Below are 27,890 nucleotides of genomic sequence, written 5' to 3' on the forward strand. Positions count from 1 at the left end.
ATCTGACTCTTTTTTTTCAACGTTTTTTTATTTTTATTTTTGGGACAGAGAGAGACAGAGCATGAACGGGGGAGGAGCAGAGAGAGAGGGAGACACAGAATCGGAAACAGGCTCCAGGCTCTGAGCCATCAGCCCAGAGCCTGATGCGGGGCTGGAACTCACGGACCGCGAGATCGTGACCTGGCTGAAGTCGGACGCTTAACCGACTGCGCCACCCAGGCGCCCCCTTTTTTAATTTTTTTTTCAACGTTTTTTTTTAATTTTTATTTTTGGGACAGAGAGAGAGCATGAACGGGGGAGGAGCAGAGAGAGAGGGAAACACAGAATCGGAAACAGGCTCCAGGCTCTGAGCCATCAGCCCAGAGCCTGATGCGGGGCTTTTTTTTTTTTTTTTTTTTTTTTTTTTTTTCTGACTCTTGATTTCAGTTCAGGTCATGATCTAACAGCTCCATGAGATTGAACCCCACATGGGGCTCTGTGCTGAGCATGGCGCCTGCTTGGGATTCCCTCTCTCCCTCTCTCTCTGCCCTTCCTTCACTCATGTGTGCCCTCTATCTCTCTCTCTCTGTCAAATAAACTTTAAAACACTAGCTTCAAAATATACTCCTCAGCTAAGCCAAATAGAAGAATGTTTATTCTGACCTCTGCACATGAATGATTTATTCTGGAAATACATGATGATGTGATAATGACTTGAGAGCTCCTAAAGCACTCTGTGAAGCTCACTTACCTAAATAATGCTTGATTTATTTTTTAGGATATAGACTTCTATTTGAAGTAAGGACAGACAACCAAGCAACTCAAGCCTAGATTTTCCTAAAATATTAGGTAAGAATAACAGCTTGTTAGAAGGAACTCTTAAAAGCACGTGAGCTTTATAGGTAAACCTTATTACTTGTTAAGCTACAGAATGGAAAATGCTTTGAATTTATAACTTACACTCTTTCTACTTGCAAAGATTTGAAGGGGCATATTCTTGCAGCAAAAAATTACATATGCCTGAATTGAGGTAAACCTTCCCTGAAGAGAGGATGAAGTAGGCCAGAACAGCCATCACAGGTAAAATTAAAAACTTTCTAGAAGAAAATATAGGAAATACCTTGTGACCTAGTATGTAGAAGTTTCCTTGAAAACCAGTCCTTCCCCCTACCCAGCATGAACCGTAATTCAGCAAATAAATGAATTTTACTATATCAAAATTATGAATTTGTTTTAAAAAGATAATACAGACAAATTTTCTATTAAACGGTAGTCTGGAAAAGGATATTTATAAAGTCTAAAACTGACAGGAGACTCATCTTTTTAGACTATCCAAGGAAATCCTACAAATCAACAACAGAGAAAAATCAGGGTGTCAGTCCATTGCATAACAAATTGCCCCAAAATGTTAGTGGCTTAAAACAGTAATAATCACTTATTATCTCACAGTCTCTGTAGATCAGGAATTTGGGAGTGGCTTAGCTGTGTTTCTGGGCAAGGTCTTAGTGATGTTGCCGGTCAGCATGTTGGCCATGGTTGCAGGTGCTTGAAGGTTTGATTGGACCTGGAGGATCCACTTCTAAGATGACTGTCTTGGCAGATGACCAGCAGGTTGGTGCTGACTAGTGATTATTTCTCACCATGTGGACCTCTCCATCAGGTTTCTTGAGTGTCCTCGCGACATGACAGGGCTTTTCCAAGAACAAGTCATCGAGAGAGTACGGCAGAAACCACAGTATATTTTGTGACCTAGTCTGAGAATTCACACAGCGTGGTTTCCTTAGTATCCAACCCTATCTAGTGTGGTTTCACAGGTCAGCCCTATCCGGTGTGGTTACACAGGTCAGCCCTATCCGGTGTGGTTACACAGGTCAGCCCTATCCGGTGTGGTTGCACAGGTCAGCCCTATCCAGTGTGGAAGGCAACTATACAAAGATGTGAATGCTGTGAGGCAAGGATCGTTGTGGGCCACTTTATAGACTCAAAGTCCACAGCCAGGAATTCTAAATTTTTTTAAAAAGATGAAATATGAATAGGCAGTTTATAGAAGAAAAACTCAAAAAGCTAAGATGTGTAGATACTCAAACTTGGAGTATCTGGGCGATTCCATTGGTTAAGTGTTTAACTCTTGATTGCTGCTCAGGTCTTGATCTCACAGCTTGTGAGTTCGAGCCCCATGTCAGGCTCTGCACTGATGGAGCGGAGCCTGCTTGAGATTCTCCCCACCCCCATCTTTTTCAAAAATAAACAATAAAAAATAGAAAAAAAGATAGTCAAACTTACCAGAAAGATGTTAAAACAAGATGCTTCTTTGTACCTATTCAGTTGGCAAACATTTTGTTGGATAATGGCAGGCATTCAAAGACATGTGAAGATATTGGAACCAACCCTTGTGCACTGCTGGAGTGTAGACTGACACAGCCATTTCAGGGATGAATCTGGTAATACCTGGTCAAATTAAGAATGTCTCACTCTTGAGTGTATAATGCAAAGGAATAGATGCAGAAGATCTTATAGGGATATATTTTTCACCTGTGTTTCTCCTTTACTACTTGTGTAGAACATTTTACTTCTAGTCACCAAATGTGTGGAGGTTTTTCCCTACGTCAAGCAATTTTCTGTGACACCAGTTAGGCGTCCTGTAATTCAACTCAGTTCTCACTACCTGGAGATGGTATCGGTCCCAAAGTTTAAGAGCTCAGTCCCGTAAGACTTATCCACCCTACTTCAGATCCCAGTTCCAAGTAATAGCTCCCCAGGTTACTCACAACTTAGTCCAATTTGGCTACAAATTATAGGTTCCCACAATGCCCTCCTCGGTCTCAATTTTCTAGAGTGGCTCACAGAACACAGAGAAGCACTTAATGTTTTACCGGTTTATTAAAAGATATGATAAAGGATACAGATGAAGAGTTCTATATAGCATGAGGTCCGGGAGGGTCCTGAGTGCGGGAGCTTTTGTCCCTGTGGAATTGGGATGCTTCACCCTCCCGGTGTGGCTGTGTTTGGCCAACTGAAAGTAACCCTGTACTATTGAGATTTTATGAAGACTTGCTCACATAGGCATAATCAATCATTAACTATTTCTAGCCCCTCTCTCTCTGGAGGATGATGGGTGGGATTGAAAATTCCAAGCTTCTAATCATGGCTTGGTCTTCCTGGTTACCAGCAGCCAACCAAGAACCTACCCAGAATCACCTCAGTAGAACAAAAGATGCTCTTAGTGTTCTTATCACTTAGGAATTTCTAAGAGGTTTAGGAGCCTTGTGTTAAGAGCTGAGGGCAAGGATCAATATATATTTATTATTATTTTACAGGGAACAGATAGGAGGATGCCATTGCTGTATTGTTTGTGGTAACAGAAGTTGAAAGCAATCTGGCTATTTTCATTGGTAGGGTTACAAGGTACTACATGGCTATTAGAAACAGAATAGATAAACATAACACAACATGGATCGATCTTACACAGTTTTGAATTTAAAAAAGTACGTCTCAGTTATTTCCTTTGTAGTTTCCTCTGTTTTCCATTTTTATTTGGCTGTCTGTTAGACATTACAGACTTAACATGTCAAAATCAAAGCTCCCAGTTTTGTATCCACTGCCAAACACCCACCTATCACAAGTGAACTGCTAAAAACCCATTCTCTTCTTCCAATTTTCCCCATCTCAATTAATGTCATTACTACCAATCCTGTTGCTGAGCCAAAAATCCTAGGAATCGTCTTTGATTTTTCTTTCTGTCCATCCCTACACTAGTAACACATGATGCCATAGTAACGTTCTGTCCTCTCTACCTCCAATAGTACATCTGGATGCCTGGGATTCTGTGTACTGAACAAGTAATTCACATGATTCTGATGCAGGAGATTCATGGATCACACGTGAGAACCCCTAAGAAACACTCTCCTGCTCTTGATTGAGGAGTAAACTTTTCCTTTTTGAATAATTTGGGGGCTTCCTAAGAGGGAAAACTTAGAAGATATACATTTGGGCTTTTAGAATAAAGGTCATATTCTCAATTCCATTGTTAGTGAATAAACAGGTCTCAAATGAAAATACCTTTCCAGGTTTATTTCTAATACAGTTGATAGTATGAAAGTTTTGTATTTAATGAACAAGAGGTAGCTGAGAGCTGGGTTCTAGAGCCAGTATTTAATTCCCAGTTCCCTTTCTTTAGTTATGTAAACTTAGTTTGCTTGCCTTTGAACCTCCAGGTTCCTCACCTACAAAATGAGAATAGCATTTTCTAGCTATAGAGTTATTAAGAGGATTGAATTCAATAGTGCATGTAAAGCACTTAGCACAGTGCTTGACCTTTAATGCTGCTGCTAATATGATAATGGGCACTATAGCCACCACTCTAGACCTAGTTTTGAGTATCACATACGTCCAGCAGAGGGCAGTAGAATAGCACAAGAATTAAGTATTTAAGCATACTGGAGATGTCAGTTACCAAAAATCACTACCTCTCTCTCCTGGTATTTCTTGTGGTGATGGAGGAAGGAAATTGATGATGTTGCTGAACATCCTTTGCGTTTGAGATTCTCATCCGTCCATTTATTGACTAACAGTGATGCATCCAGTTTATTTTGGTTATTAACCCTTTATCAAATACGTGATTTGCAAATATTTGTGGTTCTGTTTTTGTAATTATTTGCAGTTTCAATCTCATAACACCTTTGCTACCCTTCATATTTATCCTTCTAAAATTAGGGAAATGGACTCAAATTATTTTTGTCTTATCAAAGTATAATTGTGTTTACTGTGTACAAAGTGATTATTTGATATATAAATAAACCGTAAAAGGATTCTTAGACTTAACACATCCATCACACCCATCACCACATATTTCCCTTTTTTTGGGTGAGGGTAGGTGGGTGAGAACACTTAAAATCCATTCAAGTATTGGCAACTGTAGTCACCATACAATTCATTAGATCTTGATACCTTATTCATCTCATAACTAAAAGTTAATGTACCTTTTTACCAACCCCTCCATATTTCCTCCAGCCCCTGATAACCACCATTCTACTCTCTAGTTCTATGAGTTTGGCTTTTTTTTTTTTTAAGACTCTACATATAAGTGATAATGTGTGGTATTTGTTTTCTATCTAGCTGATTTCACTTGGTGAAATGCCCTCCAGAGTCATCCACGTTATTGCAAATGACAAGATTTTCTTCTTTTTAAAGGCTGAATAATATTCTATTGTGTATATGATGTGTGTGTGTGTCACATTTTCTTTATCCATTATCTTTTGAAGGACAATTAGGTTGTTCAATATCTTGTCTATCATATATAATGCTGCAATGACCATGGGAGTGTAGATATCTCCTTGAGATAATGATTTCATTTCCTTGAGATACACATCCAGAAGCGAGGTATCGGGATCATATGGTAGTTCCGGTTTTAATTTCTTGAGGAAACATCCGTGTTGTTTTTCATACCATCTATACCAGTCTCATACCAGTTTCATACCAGTTTACATTCCCACTGACAGTGTATCAAGTCCTTTTTCTTCACATCCTCACCAGCACTTGTTATCTCTTTTTGACAATAGCCATCCCAACAGATGTGAGGTGATATTTTATTACTGTATTGATTTGCATCTCCCTCATGATTAGTGAGTGATGTTGAACATCTTTTCATGTATCTGTTAGCCATTTGTATGTCTTATTTGGAAAAAAATGTCTATTCAAGTCCTTTGCCCATTTTTTAATGGGGTCATGTGGGGTTTTTTGCTATTGAAGTGTAGGAGTTCCTGTATAATTTGGATATTAACCCTTTTTTGAATATGTGGTTGTAAATATTTTCTCCTACTCCATAGGTTGCCCTTTATTTTGTTGATCGTTTCCTTTGCTGTACAGAAGTTTTTTAGTTTGATGTAGTCCCATTTGTTTATTTTTGCTTTTGTTGCCTTAGATTTTGTTGGCAAATCCAAAAAAAAAAAAATCATTGCCTAACCAATGCCAATGGTCTGCTATGTTCTCCTCTAGGAGCTTAATGGTTTTAGGTCTTATCGGCAAGTCTTTAATACACTTTAGTTGATTTTTGTGTGTGGTATAAGGTAGGGGTCCCAAATTTCATTCCTCTGCATGTGTATATCCAGTTTCCCCAACATTATTTATTGAAGCAACTCTCCTTTCCGCACTGTTTATTCTTGACACCTTTGTTGAAAATTAATTGACCATGTATGTGTGGGTTTCTTTCTGGGCTCTTGATTCTGTTCCATTTGTCTGTATGTTTGATTTTATGTCAATACCATACTGTTTGTATTACTACAGTTTTATAATACAGTTTGAAAGCAGGTAGTGTGATGTCTCTAGTTTGTTCTTCCCCAAGATTGCTTTGGCTGTTCATGGTGTTTTGTGCTTCCATATGAATTTTAGGATTGATTTTTCTATTTCTGTGAAAAATACCATTGGAATTCTGATAGGGATTGCATTGAATCTATGGATTGCTTTGAGTAGTATGGACATTTTCACAATATTCTTTCAATCCATAAACACGGAATATCTTTCCATTTATTTGTATCATCTTCAGTTTCTCTCATCAATATTTTATAGTTTTTCACCCCCTTGGTTAAATTTATTACTGAATATTTTATTGGTTTTGAATCTATTGTAAATAGGGTTGTTTTATTAATTTCTTTTTTGAATAGTGCACTATTAGTATATAGAAGAACAACTTGTTTTTGTGTATTGATTTTGTATCCTGAAATTTTACTAAATTTATTAGCCTAATAGTTTTTTGACAGACACTAGGCTGTTCTATATATAATATTATCTACAGACAAAGAAGATTTAACTTCTTCCTTTACTATTTCCATGCCCCCCCCCCTTTTTTTTTGTCTGATTTCTTGGGCTAGGACTTCCACTACAATGTTGAATAGAAGTGATGAGAGTGGGGATTCTTGACTTGTTTCTGCTCTTAGGGGAAAACTTTTTAGCTTTTCACCATTGAGTATGATGTTAGCTGTGGGCTTATCATAGATAGCCTTTATTATGTTGAGATGCAGTCCATCTGTACCTAACTTGTTGAGAGTTTTTATCATGAAAGAATGTTGAATTTTGTCCAAAATTTTTTCTTCATACATTGGGATGCTCATATTCTTTTTATCCTTAATTGTATTAATGTGCTGTAACATATTTGTTGACTTGCATATTTTGAAACATTCAGGAATAAATCTCTCTTGATCATGTGTATGATTCCTTTTTAAAAATTTTTTAATATTTATTTTTTTTAATTTTTTAATGTTTATTTTTGAGAGAGAGAGAGACAGAGCATGAGTTGGGGAGGGGCAGAGAGAGAGGAGACAGAGAATCTGAAGCAGGCTCAAAGCTCCGAGCTGTCAGCACAGAGCCCAACGTGGGGCTTGAACTCACGAATTGCAAGATCATGACCTGAGCTGAAGTCAGATGCTTAACTGACTGAACCACCCAGGCACCCCTTAACATTCATTTTTTGAGAGAGAGCATTTGCAGGGGAGGGGCAGAGAGAGAGGGAGACACAAATCTGAAGTAGGCTCTAGGCTCCAAGCTGTCAGCACAGAGCCCGACAAGAGGCTCGAACTCACAAACTGTGAGTTCATGACCTGAGCCAAAGTTGGATACCCAATCGACTGAGACACCCAGGTTCCCCAGATTCCTTTAATGTACTACTAAATTTGGTTTGTTGAGGATTTTTTGCATTTATGTTCATCAGAGATATTGACCTGTAATTTTCTTGTAGGGCCCTTGTCTGTCTTTAATACCAGGATATTGTTGGTCTTGTAAAATGAATTTAGAAGTGTTTCCTCCTTTTTTTTTAATTTTTTGGAAGAATTTGAAAAGGATTGGTATTAATTCTTCTTTAAATGTTTGGTAGAATTCACCAGTGAAGCCAGATAGTCCTCGAGTTTTCTTTGTTGAGAGAGATGTTTTGGTTACTGATGCAATTTCATTATTTGTTATCAGTCTGTTCACATTTTCTATTTCTTCCTGCTTCAATCTTGATAAATTATATGCCTCCAGTAATTTATCCATTTCTTCTAGTTTATCTAATTTGTTGGCACATAATTGTTCATAGTAGTTTCCTATGATCCTTAGTATTTCTATGTTATCAGCTATAATGTCTCCTTTTATTTGTGATTTTGAGTCTTCCCTGTTTTTTTTCTTAGTGATTTTTCTATTTTGTTTATCCTCTTAGTTTCATTGATCTTTATAATTGTCTTTCTAGTCTCTTTCATTTTTTTTTTTTTTTTTTCTGCTCTGATACTTGTTTTGCCTTTCTTCTGCCAATGTTGAGCCTAGTTTATTCTTTTTCCGGTTCTTTGAGGTGTAGAGTTACTATTTGTGATCTTCCTTCTTTTTTAATATAGCTATTTATCATCATAAACATCCATATTGCTACTTTTCCTGCATCCCATAGGTTTGGGTATGTTTTGTTTTCATTTGTGTTTGTCTTGAGATGTTTTTTAATTTTCTTCTGATTTCCTTTTTGACTCAATAGTTGTTCAAGAGTTAATTTTCATGTATTTGTGAATAGTCCTGTTTTCTTGCTTTTATGGAACTAGTTTCATTCAATCATCTGATGCATGCATGAGAGAAATCAGGAAAGGGTATTGTATTAGTCTGCTTGGCCCGCCATAACAAAATACCACAGACTAGGTGGCTTAAGCAATGTCTCACAGTTCATGATCAAGATACTGGCAAATTCTGTTTCCGGCAGGGACTTTTTTCTTGGTTTACAGATGGCTGTCTTCTCACTCTCTCTTCATATGGCTTTTCCTCTGCGATGTGCAGGGAGAGTGAGAGAGATTTCTTCTTCATATAAGGATGCCAGCCCTAACATATCAAGGCCTCATTGTTATTATTTCTCCTAACCTTTATTACCCTCTTACAGATCCTATCTCCAAATACAGTCACATTGAGAGGTAGGGCTTTAACATATGAATTTGGAGAAAGGGGAGGAACACAGTTCAGTCCAGACAGGCATTTTTCAGAGATGTGAATCACAATTCCTACAGCAAATGACAGGAAACAGGTAATTTCTTCACGGAATAAGTGCTAGGGAAACACTGAATAAAGAGAAACAATGTCACCCTGGGTGTGGAAGGCTTTTGTAGGACATGAGGCATTCACCTTCATTCATTTATTTACTTGGGAAAGAGTTGTTGGGCATTTACTGTATGCCCGTTAGCAAGAAGATCAACAGGGTATGATAAATGCCACTGACCATCTCAAATCGACTGGGGCATGTGGAAATGTGCACACCCTCAGCCCGGTGCTGGTAGCCTGGAATCCTGAGTAGGTGAATCATGGATCCTATTATGTAAATTGGCTCTGTGATTCAGATTAAGGTTTTTGTTTTAGATTTCCTGTGGTTTTGATGTACCATGATTAGAGACAACTAGAGATTAGTTCAGAATAGTTTTGCAGAAAATCTGGCTCCCTGAGGCTCCTAGCCTCAAAATACAACAATACACTTTAAAATATTAGGAGGGGGGAAATACTCCAGGAGATGAAAACAGTTCTTTCCCATTTAGGCACGGAAGTGAGAATGGGCAGAATGATAATTTAATCAGGCCATTGTGGTTTCAACTAACATTTAAACACCATACAATCTAGACTTTATAGGACAGATTTAATCGTCTTACTTTACAAACAAGGGACTGTAAGCTCAAAGAAGTTAAAAGGGTTGTCAGTAGTCACAGTGGTAATAACAGAACTAGAAACAGCATCCTGTCTTGGTGTCAGTTCCTCTTACGCTACTTGGATATGTCGGTGTTTATATTTACCATGGTGTAAGTACAGAAATTGAAAGTAAGCTTTCAAAAACTTTCACAGCAGTTTATATTGCCAAAACATCGAAGCACTTGATCATTTTCTTTTTTAGTGATTAACTTATATTGATTTTATACAAGTATTGATTCTAACAAATCGAAAAGGAAAAATGGGTCTTTCATCACAGGTTGTGAAGTGCTACTCTACAGTGTGCCTTCTGTTGGGTAGTGAGTGTCTAGTGGAACGGGTGGGTTGATGTAATCAACCCAGGGTAGGCAGCGCAAGCCCTGGGAGACTATGCCAGAGAATTTGCACTGGGTCTACCCTACTCTCCATTGATTCCTTCTGCCCTCACCAAATACCAGTCTCTCCCAAGAGCCTGTCACTGATTCCCTTCTTTTCTTCCTCTGCACTTCCTTGAGTGCTCATTTACTCTCCCAGAGTTGCATTTTGGGCCTGTCTCATAAAACTGTTTCCTGCCCCAGCTCTTCTCTGATTCCAGTTTCTCCCCAGCTCTTCTCTGATTCCTGCTTCTCCCACCCAACATACTGCAAGTTGAGAAGACACAAAATTCTCTCCTCTCCAATCGTAGCTCTTTCTGATCATGTAGTTTCAGTTAACCTCATCTGCTTCAAGTTTCTCAACTCCGTATCTAGTCATTCATCAAAAATCTATTTTGAGATTTCATTCAAAATATTTCTGGCACCCCTTTCTTCCTTTCCATCCCCACTGCCACCATGGCAGCCCGGTTCTTTAATGACTGCCATGGCCTCCTCACTGGTCCCTCTGTTTCTGCATGCTCTTTCTTTGAGCCTATCCTTCATGTACTCTAAAATGCTTTTTAGTTGGTAGGACTTTTATTTCATTTGAAAACTTTCAGTGACTCTCTATTATGGGATAAATTCCAAGCCTTTACACTGATGATGCAGGCCTGTGAAGCTGCCTGTTCCCAAATCATCTTTCCAGCCTTGTCTCTCACTTCTTCATCACATACCTTCTCTCCACACAGTTGGAATTTCCTATTGCAATTCAAGACAGTCCCTGTGCTTTCCTATCCTGCATTTCTGTTCAATCTATTTCCTTAGACTAGCATGATTTCCCTGTCATCTCTGCCTACTAGATGCCACTCATCCTTGAAAGACCAGCTCTGATCCCACTTTTCTCTCTCACCATTGTCAGAAGTGATATTTCTGCCTACTGAACTATAGAATTTTGATTGTGCCTCTATTGTGGCACAAATTTCATACTATTTTGCATTATTGTTATTTGTATGCATGTAAAATCTTTCTAGATTGTCTGCTCCATGGGGACGGAGTTATATTTTATACATGTAACTGATATGTTGAATAAACAAGTCACATGGATTATAATCAAAACATCACTTTTTTTTTTTTTTTTTTTTTATCCTTCACCATTCTTTGAAATTTTATTCAGTAGGAATAATCCTTCCCTGACTCTGGGTAAAGGCTCCAGTAGGTCCATGGCTGTTCTGATTTTTCTTGAGTAATAGATTGTCCTAGAATCATGTCTGCAAACACAGTCATGATTCAGTATCACTGTGCTCAATCCACCTAGAAGACAAACCCCTCAAACTGACATGAGGTTTTCTGTCTTGGTCTTGCTGGGATAAGCACCCTGCTTTATGTTTTCTTCCTGCTCAGTTATTTCCTCACACTTGATAGATTTTAATAAATTGCAGTTATCTATTTAAATGCTCTATTGTTCCACCTTTGGCCATTAGGATCCTCTTCAAGTTTTCTTCAAACCCTTTTGATATAACCTAGTAATCTTTCATAACTTCCTTGCTATCTTTCTGACAAGATGTTCTAGGTTTATTTTGTACGTTTCCTGCCCTATGCGCTGAATTAACTTTCTCCAACAGGCCCCGGTGTTTGGTTGTTGTCTTTGTTTGCTTTGTTTTGTTTTCAAGTGGAAAATGTTAAGACCACACAGTTCAGTACTAGAGATGCTTATTGCTACTGGGTTGGTCAGTTTTTAGGCCTCTTGGGTGGATAGATCTTAAAAGATCTCCCTCCCTCCTTCTTCTGTCTTCTCTCCCTCCTTCCTTCCCTCCTTTCTTTCCTTTTTTTTTTTCTATCCAACTATCTCCTAGTTCCGTGTTTAAAAATATATTTATACATACTTTAGGGTAAAATATTTAATACCACCATCCAAAATTTGAGGATGCTACAGTCTTTGACCTCTATGTTACATCTTTATCTCCTTTCTTTCATTGGGACTCATGGTCCTTAGAGACACAGGAATTGGTAGAATTATACTATTTTATAAATACATACTTACTTTATCCCACATTACACACATAATAGTCTGGATGCCAATATTTTGTTTGTTTTCAGGAAAACTGTTTAATTATATTTTTAAGTATTTTTATTCTCTTGCTTTTTTTCTTCACCAAGGATTTATATTAATCCCATATTGCATCTTCTGTTTTGGTTTGTTTTTTGTTTTTTAATTTTAATTTAATTTAGTTTAATTTAATTCCACTTTAGTTAACATACAGTGATATATTAGTTTCAGATGTAGTGATTCAGCAATTCTATACATTACTCAGTGCTCATCAAGATAAGTATACTCTTACTCTTAATCCCCCTCACCTATTTCACCCATCCCTCTACCCACCTCCCTTCTGGTAACCATCTGTTTATTCTCTGTAGTTAAGAATTTGTTTTTTGGTTTGCCTCCTTTTTCCTTTTGGTTATTTGTTTTGTTTCTTAAATTCCACATATGAGTGAAACCATATGGTATTTGTCTTTCTCTGACTGAATTATTTCACTCAACATTATACTCTCTAAATGCATCCAGGTTGTTGCAAATGGCAAGATTTCATTCATAGCTGAAATAATATTCCATTGTATATATATTCCACGTCTTCTTTAACCATTCACCTATTGATGGACATTTGGACTGCTTCCATAACTTGGCTATTGTAAATAATACCACAATAAACCTAGAGGTGCATATATTCTTTCTTTTTTAAAAAAATTTTTTTTAATGTTTATTCTTTTTTGAGAGACAGATGGAGACAGAGTATGAGTGGGGGAGGGGCAGAGAGAGAGGGAGACACAGAATCTGAAGCAGGCTCCAGGCTCCAAGCTGTCAGCACAGAGCCCGACACGGGGCTCAAACTCACAAACCGTGAGATCATGACCTGAGCCGAAGTCAGACGCTTAACTGACTGAGCCCCCCAGGCACCCCATAGAGGTGTATATATTCTTCCAAATTAGTATTCTCATATTCTTTGAGTAAATACCTAGTAGTGCAATTACTAGATCAAATGGTAGTTCTAATTTTATTTTTTAAATTAAATTAAATTTTTAATACTGTCTTCCACAGTGGCCACACCAGTTTGCATTCCCAGCAACAGTGCATGAGGGTTCCTTTTTCTCCACATCCTTACCAACACTTACTGTTTATTATGGTTTTGACTTAGCCATTCTGACAGGTGTGAGGTGATATCTCATTGTGGCTTTGATTTTAATTTCCCTGATAATAAGTGATGTTGAGCATCTTTTCATGTGTCTGTTTGCCATCTGTATGTCATCTTTGCAGAAATGTCTGTTCCTGTCTTCTGCCCATTTTTTAATTGGATTATTCGGGGGCTTTTGGTGTTGAGTTGTATAAGTTCTTTATATGTTTTATATACTAATCCTTTATCAAATATGTTATTCTTCCTTTCAGTAGGTTGTCTTTTAGTTTTGCTGATTGTTTCCTTTGCTGTGCAGATTTTTATTTTGATATAGTCTCTATAGTTTATTTTTGTTTTTGTTTGCATTGCTTCTGGAGACCTATCTAGAAAAAAGTTGTTATATGGCTGGCTGATGTAAGAGAAATTACTGCCTGTGCTTTCTTCTAGGATTTTTATCAGTTCAGGTCTCATATTTAGGTTCTTTTCTTAAAATTTTTTTAAATGTTTATTTTTGAGAGAGAGAGAGAGAGATGGAGCGTGAGCAGGGGAGGGGCAGAGAGAGAGGGAGACACAGAACTCAAAACAGGCTCTAGGCTCTGAGCCGTCAGCACAGAGCCCAGTGAGGGGCTCGGACTCACGAACTGCGAAATCATGACCAGAGCCGAAGTTGGATGCTTAACCGACTGAGCCACCCAGGCGCCCCACATATTTAGGTTCTTAATCCATTTTGATTTTATTTCTGTGTCTTATATAAGAACGTGGTCCAGTTTCATTCTTTCACATATTTCTGACCAGTTTTCCCAAAGCCATTTGTTGAGGACACTGTCTTTTTCCCATTGCATATTCTTGTCTCATTTGTCAAAGATTAATTGACCATAGGGGCACCTGGGTGGCTCAATCGGTTGAGCGTCCAACTTCAGCTCAGGTCATGATCTCACGGTTCGTGAGTTCTAGCCCCGTGTCAGGCTCTGTGCTGACGGCTCAGAGCCTGGAGCCTGCTTTGGATTCTGTGTCTCCCTCACTCTCTGCCCCTCCCCCACTCATATTCTGTCTCTCTCTCTCTCAAAAATAAATAAACATTTGAAAAAGTTTTAAAAAAAAAGATTAATTGACCATATAATTACAGGTTTATTTCTGGGCTTTCTGGTCTGTTCTGTTGATCTGTGTGTCTATTTTTGTGCTATTACCATACTGTTTTGATGACTACAGCTTTATAATATAATGTGAAGTCTGGAATCATGATACCTACAGCTTTGTTTTTCTTTTTCAAAATTGCTTTTGCTATTCAGGGTCTTTTGTAGTTCCATGAAAAATTTAGGATTGTTTCTTCTAATTCTGTGAAAAATGCTATTTGTATTTTGATAGGGATTACATTAAATCTGTAGATTGCTTTGGATAGTATGGACATTTAAAAATATTTGTTCATCCAATCCATGAGCATGGAACATCTTCAGTTTCTTTCCTAAATGTTTTATAGTTTTCAGAATCCAGGTCTTTCACCTCCTTGGTTAAGTTTATTCCTAGGTATGTTATTATTTTTGGTGCAATTAGAAATGAGATTGCTTTCTTAATTTCTTTCTGCTGCTTCATTATTAGTGTATAGAAATGCAAGGATTTCTGTACATTGATTTTGTATCCTGTGACCTTACTAAATTTGTTTATCAGTTCTAGTAGTTTTTTGGTGGAGTCTTTAGGGTTTTCTGTTTACAGTGTCATGTCAAAGAGTGAAAGTTTTATTTTTTCCTTACCGATATGGATGAGTTTTATTTCTTTTTCTCATCTGATTGCTGTGGGTAGGACTTCCAGTACTATGTTGAATAAAACTGATGAGAATGGACATCCTTGTCTTATTCCTGACTTGAGCGGAAAAGCTCTCAGTTTTTCACTACTGAGTATGATGTTAGCTGTGAGTTTTTCATATATGGCCTTTATTTAGTTGAGATATGTTCCCTCTAAACCTACTTTGTTGAGGGTTTTTATCATGAATGGATGTTGTACTTTGTGAAATGCTTTTTTCTGTATCTATTGAAATGATCATATAGTTCTTATTATTTCTCTTTTTGATGTAATGTGTCACACTGATTGATTTGCAAATATTGAACTACCCTTACTTCCTGGGAATAAATCCCATTTGATCCTGGTGAGTGATTTTTTTAGATGTATTGTTGGATTCAGTTTGCTAATATTTTGTTGAGGATTTTTGCACCTTTGTTCGTCAGAAGTATTGGCCTCTAGTTCTCTTTTTTGTAGTGTCTTTTCTGGTTTTGGTATCAGAGTAATGCTGGTCTCATAGAATAAATTTGGAAGCTTTCTGTCCTCTTTGAGTTTTTGGAATAGTTTGAGAAGAATAGGTATTAACTCTTCTTTATGGTTGGTTGAATTCACCTGTGAAGCTGTCTGGTCCTGGAGTTTTGTTTGTTAGTATTACTGATTCAATTCAATTACTGCTAGTAATTGGTCTGTTCAAATTTCCTATTTATTTCTGATTGAGTTTTTGGAAGTTATATGTTTCTAGGAATTTATCCATTTCTTCTAGTTGTCCAATCTTTGTGGCATATAATTTTTCACAATATTCTGTTACAATCCTTTGTATTTCTGTGGTGTCAGTTGTTATTTCTCCTTTTTCATTCCTGATTTGGTTTATTTGAGTCTTCTCGATGTTTTTGTTTTTTTTTTTTTTTTTTACAAGTCTGGCCTAAGGTTTATCAATTCTGTTGATCTTTTCAAAGAATCAGCTCCTAGTTTCATTAATCTATTCTATTCTATTCTTTTTTTAGTATCTATTTTGTTTATTTCTGCTCTAATCTTTATTATTTTCTTCCTTCTACTGGTTTGGGGTTTTGTTTGTTCTTTTTTTAGCTCCTTAAATGTAAGGTTAAGTCGTTTGAGATTTTTCTTGCTTCTTGAGATAGGATGCATTGCTATAAACTTTCCTCTTAGAAACACTTTTGCTGTATCCCAAAGATTTTGGACCATTGTGTTTTCATTTTCATTTTTCTCCATATATTTTTTTTCCTCTTTGATTTATTGGTTAACCCATTCATTGTTTGGCAGTGTATTATTTAACCTCCATATGTATCTGTTCTTTCTAGATTTTTTCTTGTGGTTGATTTCTAGGTTCATAATATGTGGTCAGAAAAGATGCATATTTCAATCTTTTTGAGTTTGTTGAGACTTGTTTTGTGGCCTAATATGTGATCTATTCTGGAGAAATTTCCATGTACACTTAAAAGAATATGCATTCTATTTTAGGATGAAATATTCTGAATATATCTGTTAAGGCCCATCTGGTCCAATGTGTCATTCAAAGCAACCGTTTCCTTGTTGATTTTCTGCCTGGATTATCTGTCCATTGATGTAAATGGTGTATTATAGCCACCTATTATTATTGTATTACTGTTGATTACTTCCTTTATGTTTGTCTTTGTATTTGGGTTCTTCCATGTTGGGTGCATAAATATTTATTCTTATGTCTTCTTGATGGATTGTTCCCTTTATGATTATATAATGTCCTTATTTGTCTCTTGTTACAGTCTTTGTTTTAAAGTCTATCTTGTCTGATGTAAGTATTGCCACTTCTGGCTTTCTTTTTACATTTATTTGCATGCTAAATGTTTCTTTATCCCTTCACTTTCAGTCTGCATGTGTCTTTAGGTCTGAATTGAGTCTCTTGTAGGCAACATATAGATGAGTCTTGTGTTTTTATCCATTGCATCATCCTATGTCCTTTGATTGAAGCATTTACTCCATTACATTCAAAGTAATTATTTATAGGTATGTACTTATTGCCATTTTGTTACTTGTTTTGTGGTTGTATTTGTAGTTCTTCTGTGTTGCATATTGGATCTTCTTTGCCTACTTTCAATTCTTGTTTACAAATCCTTTTTACTTATTCATTTCTTTAGAATTTAAAAAATTGTTTCATGTTCACTTTGTATTTCATTAAGGCATTCTGTTGTGCTAATCCACTCCTGTGTTCCTTCTAATTTAGTCTTTGTTTTGAAATAAGTTTTGTTATTTTATTTCTAATTCTTTTTTGAATTATCACTTCATTTTGAATTTCTCTGATCTAAATTATATTGTTCTTTCATGTGTTGTGTTAATTAATTTCTTTTAGATCTTTTTTGAATCTCTTCTGCAAACATGTCTTTCTTTTATGCAATGCTTTCATTGTTTGTAGAGAAGCTATTCTGTTTTTATTCTCTTTCCTTTAATAATTTCGTATGGGACTTGACATCAATACTTTCCTGTTTTTTAGTTTTTCCAGATTTTTAAAAGTAAGAATGATTCACTATAGCTTTTATAACTTCAGAAAGCTCTATTTTCTTTCTTTATTTTTTTTTATATACAGTTCAAAAATATTGTGGCTCACTTTTTGAACTCTGTTTCCCTTCCCCACCTTTATATGAACCTTTTTTTTTCTCTTCATCTTTATCATCTCTATTCTATTTTGCTCTGATGTCACTCCTAATAGTTACTACTCAGAATAGGGCCCTGTTCTGGGAGGGACCATGAGGCTCCATTTTGAAGGTTCATGGGGACTAGGCTTTTCCAGCCCTCTGACGGTGGGCTTTTGTGATTACCTTCTGATTGAGTGGGCACTGTCATCCCAGTTTCAGCTGCTGTTTTCCATTTGGCCTTCTATATGCTGCAGTGATTTAGTCCTCTTAGCTATTTGGTGGTTCTCTTATTCTCATATCTGAGAGATACCTGTTGCATGCCTCTTATTCCTCTAGCACAGAGTTGACATCATGCAGATTTTTTAAAATTTTTTTATTATTATTATTTTTTTAAATGTTTATTTATTTTTGAGAGAGAGAGAGAGAGAGGCAGAGCACGAGCAGGGGAGGGACAGATTGAGAGAGGGAGACACAGAATCCAGAGCAGGCTCCAGGCTCTGAGCTGTCAGCACAGAGCCCGACGCAGGGCTCAAACCCATGAACTGCGAGATCATGACCTGAGCTGAAGTCAGACGCCCAACTGACTGAGCCACCCAGGTACCCCTGACATCATGCAGATTTATGCCTATTGGTAGTCTGTCTTCGTCTGTGGTCTGTTGGGCAGTGCATTATCTGGGTTTTGTGTGTGTGTGTGTGTGTGTGTGTGTGTGTGTATGTGTGTGTGTGTGTGTGTTTGGTGAATGTTATTTGTGAGCACTAAATAGTTGCTCTATTTGTTTTGATGTGGAGATTTGGAAAGATTCAAAAAGCATGCTGCTCAACTTCCCAAAATGAACGATGGATTCCTGAATCATATTGAACATAAAATTTTCCAAAATTTATTGTTTCTCTTAATAAATCTCTTTCAAAAGGAAGTTTCCTTTGATTTTCCAAGCTATCTTTTTTTTAATGGTGTTTTTTAAAATATTCTATTTTATTTGGGAGTAGGGACAGCAGGAGAGTGTCACAGAGGGAGAGAGAGAATCTTAAGTGTAGGGCTTAATCCCACAACTCTTGGGTCATAACCCGAACCAAAATCAAGAGTCAGATACTTAACCAACTGAGCCACCCATGTGCCCCTTAACAGTGTTAAAAAAATATGGTGTCTTGCGTTTTGAATTCTGTGTCTCTCCTCCACCTTTATGTAAACATTTTCTTACATATAGACATTATCTTTACATAGATTCTTATGATTTTTAATCATCTCACCCTCCCTCCCTTTTTTTCCCTCTTAAACCAAAACGAAAACTAACAAAATGGTTGTGCTTTCTGATTATTAGCTTGTATCCAAGAGGAATTGCAGCATAGGGTGTCTGGGCCCCACCTATATTCCTTACCCTCAGCCACTTTTGTGGACATTGCCCAACTTCCAATTGCTGGCACCTGTATTTCACTGCTTACAAGCTTTCCCTGGCCACCAGAGTCTGGTTGGTTTCCCTGAGCGGCAGGCTAGAAATGCTAATGCCCCTCTTGGGAGCAGTCTTTAATGACTGATAAGAGCATATGTATATAATTGGACAATGGCCCACTCAACGATGTCCACATCCTAATCCCCTAAATCTACAAATATGTTACCTTACTTGGCAAAAGTTATTCTGTAGAAGTGACTATGTTCATGACCTTTAGAAGGAAGATTATCCTGAATTATCCAGGTGTGGCCAGTTTTACCACATAATCCTTATAACTGAAAGAAGGAAGTCACAGAGAGCAATTTGTAGATCCTATGCTGCTGGCTTTAAAGATGGAGGAAGGGGAAACTAGCCAAGGGATACAGGTCATGTTTAGAAGATGAAAAGGCAAGGAAACAAACTCTCCTCTAGAACCTCCAGGTGCAGCCCAGCTGTCTCCATGATTTTAGCCTAGTATGATCTGTTTTTTACTTTTGACCTTCAGAACTGTAAAATAATAAATTTGTATTATTTTAAGCCACCATGTTTGTTATAGTAGCAATAGGAAACTAATAAAATGGTTAAATGCCCCAACTTCCTCAGTCCTTGAGTGGGATGACTGAGGCATCCGTTCATTGTTGGCTTTCAGCGTTCCTGAGGTGAGGATTAAGTACGTTATTCGCAGCAATAACTTGCTAGAAAGCACACTACTTATTAGCCTTCTTCTCCTTCCTGTGTTCTTCACTCCCCTACTGTATTGGGAACATCTCAAAATAAACTGCTTGCACTTGAGTCCTTGAATTGGGGTTTGCTTTAGGGGGAACCCATCTAAAATGGAACTTGAGATGGCTTTGGTAAAAGACTGATATAGGTACTTCTTCAAATTCTTCAAGTTTGAATTGAAGGAGTAGAGAGTTCTATATTTATCATAAATTTTCATCAGTTCCAAAGAGGCCTTGCAAAGTGGGGTGGAAGCCTGAAACTCAAGTGGTCACAAAACATAGTCCCTATATTTGTTACAAAGCTTTTTTTTTTTTCTTTTCTTTTTTTTTTTTCCTTTTTGGACATGATCATTGTGTGGTTCTTTAGTACTTAGTGTAAGACTCTGCTTTCTGAGTCTCCAGAAATGACTTCTAGGGCCTCCACTGCCACCAGGGAATGTGAATCTAGAGAAGTTTGAAGCAGATACTGCATATTGGTTCATTCTACACCAGAATTTCTCAATCTTAGCACCATTGACATTTTGAGCTGAATAATTCTTTGTTATGAGTTCTGTCCTGTGCATTGTAGGATGTTGAGCCACATGTCTGGCCTCTACCCACTAGATGCTACTATGTTGGACAATTGAGAATCACAGTTGACCCTTGGACAACATGGGTTTGAATTGAGCAGGTTCACTTACACATCGTTTTTTTTTTTTTTTTTTCAATAAATATTTTGGAAAATGTTTTGGAGATTTGCAACAATTTGAAGAACTTCCCAGATGAACCCCATAGCCTGGAAGTATAGAAAAAATTAAGAAAAAGGTATGTCATAAATGCATAGATACTAGTCGTTTATTATTTACTACCATAAAATGTACACTAATATACATAAAATACACACAAAATATAGAAAGTTAAAATTTATCAAATCTCACAAACACAAACACTTAATGGAGTATATATGGTGACATGCACAGTTGAGAGAAATGTAAACAAATATAGACCTAGTATTAAATTGTAACTTCATAAAATGTACCATAGTATATACTGTAGTGTTGTAGTAATTTCATAGCCACTTGCTATTGCTACTGCAGTGACCTTGAGTGTCTCCAGTATCCACTTAAAATGCCCTGTGAGATTAATCATCTCTTGTGTGAGCAGTTCCTTTCTCCAGCAAATTGTAGATCACAGTAAAAAGTGATCTCTCCTGGCTCTCACTATTAATACTTAAGTTTTGAGAGCGTCAAAAGTTATGTTCAGATTTTGACTATGTGGGGGAGTCGGGGCCTCTAACCCTCATGTTGTTCAAGGGTCAGCTGTGTAATTTGGATTTATTAACACTGACTAATCAATATTAAAGGAATAAGCAACTGAAAGGTAGTCAGTTACCATTGGCACAGCTCTACCAGACATTAAAATATGAATGCTGCACTTCCAGACCAGTTGGTGAATGGCAACTAGTTGCTATCCTGAGCCCTCAAGTAGTCCCTGCTTACCTGACTTCCTGGGACCCTTCCTTGGGGTCTCTCAATTTGGATCTCCTAATTATTGACCAAGTAAGATGACTGGCACATTTGGGGCCTTCAGAAAGCTTTTCTAGCTCTGTGGCCAGCATGTGATCTGACTGGTACCATACTGGTTATTAAATGTGTATATATTTCATTTCAGGACAACTTCTTCCAAATTATTTCTTTAACCTTACTCCAAACCAAGCTAACTCCATTGTGTTTTGTTTCAAATTACAGTTTACTTCATCTGCATTTTTTTTCTCCTCATAAAGCCATATAAATAAGAAGAGGACTCTGCCGTGAAGACAAATGTGAGTGAGCATGAGCAGTGAAGCTCTGAAAAAGCCTTTCACTTTTTTTGGTCAAATTCCCACAGTGGTCTTAGCTACCATCACTGTTATAGTTAAAATACTGTGACTTTTCCATGTCTCTATCTCTTTTCTCTGCCTGTGTTTTCACTATTTTCTCCATGATTTGGCTGATCTTCACAGTTTCTCCCAAATTGACTAATTTAATCCTGGTATTTTTACTAACTAGCTGTCATGCCTTCCTACCTTCTAAAAAAAAATTTCCCCCTATGAAGATTACTACCCACTGAACAAGAGGAAAGGGGAAGCAAGATAAGAAATTGTATATTCTATGTTGTTGTAACTATGAAAAATTAACGTGTTAGACTGGGTTCTCCAAATGCAGGCTCCAAACTGTGCAAGGATTAGATTAGGAGAAATGCCTGTGAGAAAAAGTGGGGAGGTATGAGAGAAAAATGGGGAGAAGGGAGAAAGACCACAAAGCAACCCTGATCCATAGTGATGGGGAGCAGGAAGTAGGTTAGGGGGAAGTATCATAGACTAATATGAACTCTAAGGAAGGTTTGGCAAGGCTATAAGGGAGTTCGTAAGCCAAAGTCTGTCATTAGAGGAGTCCTGTGTCTCAGAAATGGACCTGCCTTGGTATTTGCATTTTCTTTAGTCACTGGCTAAAAAGCATGGCCTCTTTCACAAAGTGGATGATGGATTTGGGGGCACAGAACCTGGGGCTCCTGGTCCTTTATACTGCTTGTAGCTGAAAACCTATAAGGTATGCCACCCTTCTTTTCCATGTAGCCCCCATAATTCCTCCTGAAAGAACAAGTTCATAGCTTCAGACTCTAACATTTTGCTGAGACCTGAAGTTGCAAATACATCAAAGCATGTACACATCCACAAAAGTAAAAGATAAAAAACAATTTGTAAAGCTATGATGCATCCAAAGCTATGGATGCAACCATAGTTGGTTTCATGAGGAAAGCAATGCGATAAACATACACAATAGCACAAAAGTATAGTACAAGTAAGTACTATAAACACATAAAAATTTGGTACACACAGGTGCATAGGATATAAGAGAAGTCAACTTTATGTCCGTATCTAAATGGGAAGAAAGAAAGGAAAATGCATTTGTCAGGATACTAGTTTTGAGTAAGGCACTGTGGTAGGTGGTTTCATGTATAGTAACTTAAAATATATAGCACTATTTAAGCCCCTTATTGAACACTTATAGCAACCTTTCAGTAGATGTTATTATTCCCGAGGTAATAGATTCAAAGTTAAGTAATTTGTCTAAGGCCACACATCTAGTAAATGATAGAACCAGAATACACTTCAAGTCTGCCAGTAGGGAAGTAAGGGGAGAAGGGCATTCTTGGACATTCTCTGTGTATACATCTGCCTGCCCAAAGCATCTTCAGTCTTCTAAGTTTTGCAGCTGAGGGTATTTTATACCATGTTTTGGGTCAACCTTCTCCACCTCAGAGTGTGGGACCAATCCTTTCACCCAAGGGATACTTTAAGGAGCAAAGGAAAAGGGCTCAATATCAAATTGGCCTCTTTGCCCATCTTGGGGTGTGGATCCTTTTTTTGTATTCCAGTTTTGATGAATGGTCCCTCCCTGCCTTGGTTACCTACCCAGCCCTCTAGTTCTACTGTGATAGCACCCCTGCTTTGACTCCTTCCAGTCTTATGTATGGTTGGAGAGTTTTCTCGATATAGGCCCTTCTTTAGATCTCCTGCCCTCAGGCTTCTAATTCTTTCTGCCCTTTACTTCTGAGGCCTCCTGGCATGACCGATCCATCCTTGTAAATTTGGGGGGGAATTCAGACCATCTTTAATCTGCTACATTTATTTGCTAATCAAAGCTTTGTTAGGATGCTTATTCACAGTCTCAATCTCCATGCAACAGTGACTCCCATTAGCAAATAAACATATTCAAATTGTTCTGCCACCATTGTATTTTGACTTATTAACACGGGGTTTCCTGGTATCCATCTTGTCCAAATTAAGCCCATCGTTGACTCAGGAATAATTATAGATACAATTTAATGATCACTTTGCATACATTATCGCAGTTCACCAACATGACAGATTGATGTTATTACCATCTGTGTTCTACAGAACATAAAATCAAGATGTGGAACAAATTTGATTTTCTGGAAGCAGACACTGAGATAAATTAAGGATTAGCACCTGTGAAAATAAGAGGGCAGAAGCAAGACTGGGCAGAGGAAGAAGTTAAACTGATATAGGCCTGCCATAACCTTGGCTGACAACCAGCACCTCTGGATCAAGTATGGCCCATCAACATCGCATGGGAGGCTGAAATGGCCAGCCTTTTATGCATTTTCCCTGCTCCATCACTAGATGCAGGCTGTCCTGGAAAATCATGACCTTGGACAGTGTGAGTCTCAACCCGGCAGTCCCTAAAGAAGTTTATACCTGGAAGCTGTCTACTGACTGCATTCCCCACAGCTAAGAAAAATGTCTTTGAAGGGGTACCCACGTGGTACATCTCTGTGTCTACTACAGACTCTAAGAATCTAGGAAATTTATGAAAGGTTCTATAGCTAATAAGTGGCAAAGATTTGGTACCAAGTCTTTTGTGACTCAAAAGTCCATGTATCCCACAAATTCATACTTGGTTTCCAAGTATCCATTCAGATCAGCTAACAGAATCACTTTGGGAGATTTCTTTAAAATAGGGGTATGTGGCCTCAATCCTGTGAGATTCTCATCCAATGGATGTAGATGGGATATGGGAATCCCACCCACTATATAAAAAATGCCCAGACTGATTCTAAAGTACAGGCATATTTGGAAACCAATGCTATCAAGAATATTGATGAGGAGAGGACAACAAGCAGAAGAATGGAAAAAGTTTTAAATGCTGTACTACTTTTGTGGTAGTGTTGGAAAAATGAATAAGGTTTTACACGGGACTAAAACATGCTCTGGTCTCTAGCTTAGAGACCCCTCTTCCGGGTTCTCCTTGCCCTGTTTGCCGCACGTGAAAACCCCCACAGATATGGAAGCTGATAACTACAAATTACCATTCCCACTTGCATTTGGTGCTCAGATCTTTGGAGAAATGATCTCCTCTGAGCCCGCCGGTGTTAAATAAATCTCCAATCCACCAAAATCTCTGAGTGTCACTTGGTTTTTCTGCCAGCGTTCCAGCCTGGTTCCGTAACAGTAGAAGCTATGCAGTGTTTTTCAGGGTGCTAAAATTTTTAAATTTTTTTAATGTTTATTTACTTTTGAGAGAGACAGAATGTGAGCAGGAGAGGGGCAGAGAGAGAGAGGGAGACACAGAATACGATGTCAGTGCTAAGACCTCTCTAGGGTCTGGCATCTGTTTTGTGATTCCTGTTTTTCTGACCCCACCCCTGGGGTAAAAATCTTGGAGAAAGTACAGCTGCTTCATGATTCAAGAAAGCAACTGAATCTGTAAGTGAACTGAAGAATTTTCCCTCTATGTACCTCCTAAGAAGTTTGCAAAATGAATTTTATTTAGTATTTTATTTTAGAGAGAGAGAGCATGGGAGAGGGACAGAAGAAAGAGAGAGAGAATCTTAAGCAGGCTCCATGTTCAGTGCAGAGCCCAATGCGGGATCCAATCCTATGACCCCGGGATCATGACCTGAGCTGAAATCAAGACTCAGATGCTCAACTGACTGAGCCACCCAAGTGCCACTGTTTGCAAAATGAATTTTAAGAAACCAAATTCTACTTTGATTTTTGTCTTTCACAATAAAATTGGAGATAGACGCATATTTTTAAAATTGTTTCTAAAATACAATACAATTCCTTTTTAAAATGTACTAAATTCTTTAAATTTTCACATTTAAGTAAAAAGTTTTTTTTTTATGTATTTATTTATTTGGAGAGAGAGAGTGTGTGTGAGGGAGAGGCAGAGAGAAAGGGAGAGAGAGAATCCCAAGCAGTCTTTGCACTGTCAGTGCAGAGCCCGATGCAGGGCTTGAACTCACGAACCATCAGATCATGACCTGAGCTGAAACCAAGGGTCGAACACTTAACTGACTGAATGACCCAAGCACCTCCAAGTTAGGGCACCTGGGTTGTTTTAAATAAAAAATTACATGGTTATAACGAGGGGAGGGTCAGGATAGAAACGTAAATACTAGATGAGGTAGAGATGTAAAGCAAAATTGACTTGTAGCTGAGCTAACAAACTTTGAAGCTAGGCTTCTTTCCATTCTTCTTCACTAGAAGGAAGACAGGAGTGAGATTTTGAGGGAGAGTTCTGTCTACAGCGGGTAGGACCGCAGCAGTGGAGGGGTAAAGGGCAAGTCATGCTGATGGAAGTAACAAAATAGATATCTTAAAAAATACACTAGATGTTGCCTAACATCTTTCCCAAATTTTATCTAGTCAACTTGGGCTTTTTTAATATGGAAAAACGTTTTTAAAATAGTGGATCATAAAGGATTTATGCTGAGATAAACAAAGCATATATGACTTCTCTCTGATTTGGGACAATATTCTGAGATCTTTGGCTTATGGTTTATGGCTTTTCACTTCGGGGACCATTTCAAAGACATAATGAGCCTTGCCTCAGCTGTCACCGAAAGTTTGCATTCCACCTTGAGCACCGGAAAAAAAGTTTATAAATGCTGCATAAATATTTCACAGGATGTTTACTTAGTAAGTAATGGATGCTCTAAGACGACAGGTACAGTTGCTGTATGTTAAATTGTGGTGGTTGAAATGCATGAATGTTTCAGTTCCCACACTAAAGACAGATATGAGGAGATTACAGTACTCATTCACTGAGCTCTTTAAAATGAGGAACAATGGCTCATTCATCTTGGTTTCTCCAACCATCACACAATATCTGTTTAAATTAATATAACTATTTTTTTTAACTTGTTTAAAACCATTGAAGTTTGGTCTTGTTAGAAAATCACCAGCCTCTGGGAGAAAGACTTACAAGGTCAATTTCTGCCAATGACCAGAGATGTCACAAGTCTCAGTTTCTCATTTGGAATCTCAAATGGGTGAATTTAATTAGCTTCTATAATTAGAAGCACAGCTAACTTGGAGAAAACAGTCCTACCTCCACCCTGAGCTATCTGATCTTAAACTTTTCCATTTCTTCCTCTTATTTCTATTCTGTTTCATCCAGACAATAACCACATGAAGAATGTTGAAAATGGAAGTTTCCTTTAATTGATATTCAAGATGTCATTTAGCTCGGAACTTTATTATTTAGAGAGAACATGTAGCTAATATTAACGATGGTCTTGTTCCATTGATATCTAACTACAGATTAAAGACACTTGCCCTTCCCTCATCTGTTGAGGAAGTGCTTCCTGTCACTCATATTCTCCATAACCTCAGATAAATCACTGGTGTAATGACAATAAGCATTCTCATCTTGCCATGACATGATGTTTGGGAAGAAAAATCTAAGACCTTTTACATAAAAGAAGTTTCATAATCTAAAGCTATGAAATGGGAAAAGGCATACTTACCATAGGTACTTTTTACCATGAATTCCCTGAACTTAATGTGATTGAAATCTCAACCTAAAGATTGCAACACTATAGACTTCTTTAAAGTTTGATTTTTCATGTCACTGAACATGAGAAAACCTCAGTGTGGAGCAAAAAGGGTGGTAAGCGGAAGGAGAAGTTAAGGACTGAGCTGCTTTGCAGATCATAGTGTTTGAAAGTGAGAAGCCGATTTGACAAGAAGCAAAAACCACACAATAGAGTACCACGTAATCTTTCTGCTCACTTTGTTTTACAAATTTATTCAAGCTCTTCCTACTATCTTCTGCTGCCTCCTTGCTCTTCTGTATCTCACAGATGTCACTGAGGTAGGTAACGTGGTCCAAGCCTGAGGAATTCAAGGAAAGAAGAGAAGTCTACTGGACTTTTTCCATCCCTGATATGCACAGGAAATGAAGAGATCACCTGGCATGCTTGGAATTGAGAAAATGTCCTGGGTGCTCTTCCTAATCCCACATCTGGGCATCTGGAGTATCAACGGTAAGGCACTTACTTAAATAATGTCTTGTTTTATTTCCCAGAGGGTGTTGGAGGGAATAATTTTGCTTGCCGATGTTAGCAGGATGTATTATTTATGTCAAGTGGATAATGGTAGATGAAACCGTAGAGTGAGGTTTGCTCAGTGAGCACATTTTAGAACATAAACTAAGTAACATCGTTTTCAAGTCATGGCATGGCTGATTTTCTTAAAAACATGTTCTGATGGGGGGCACTTGGGCAGGTCAGTTGGTTGAGTGTCCGACTCTTAATTTCGGCTCAGGTCATGATCTCACAGTTCATGGGATTGAATCCCGCATTGGGATCTGTGCTGACAGTGTGGAGCCTGCTTGGGATTCTC

At 37.8% G+C, this 27,890-nt stretch overlaps 1 protein-coding gene across 7 annotated transcripts in view; it reads left to right on the plus strand.

The window, feature by feature from the left end:
• The first annotated feature begins 414 nt into the window (after positions 1 to 414).
• The window catches only part of BTLA (B and T lymphocyte associated), a 67,197-nt gene continuing 39,721 nt past the window's right edge, over positions 415 to 27,890 (plus strand). For 3 of the 7 annotated variants that reach the window (XM_086675445.1, XM_086675447.1, XM_086675446.1), the window contains exons 1-5: positions 415 to 1,590; positions 3,297 to 3,384; positions 20,451 to 20,521; positions 21,445 to 21,518; positions 27,350 to 27,532. In XM_086675445.1, coding sequence (XP_086531571.1) covers positions 27,445 to 27,532 — 88 coding nt within the window. In that variant the 5' untranslated portion in view covers positions 415 to 1,590; positions 3,297 to 3,384; positions 20,451 to 20,521; positions 21,445 to 21,518; positions 27,350 to 27,444. Of the gene's footprint in view, positions 1,591 to 3,296; positions 3,385 to 20,450; positions 20,522 to 21,444; positions 21,519 to 27,349; positions 27,533 to 27,890 lie in introns of those variants that run through there. The other 4 variants (XM_086675444.1, XM_086675443.1, XM_025913235.2 and 1 more) reach the window with 4 other exon arrangements.

Source organism: Puma concolor, chromosome C2 (assembly GCF_028749965.1).
Source record: "Puma concolor isolate L17-30 chromosome C2, mPumCon1.1.hap2, whole genome shotgun sequence".
In the NCBI taxonomy this organism is placed as follows: domain Eukaryota; kingdom Metazoa; phylum Chordata; class Mammalia; order Carnivora; family Felidae; genus Puma; species Puma concolor.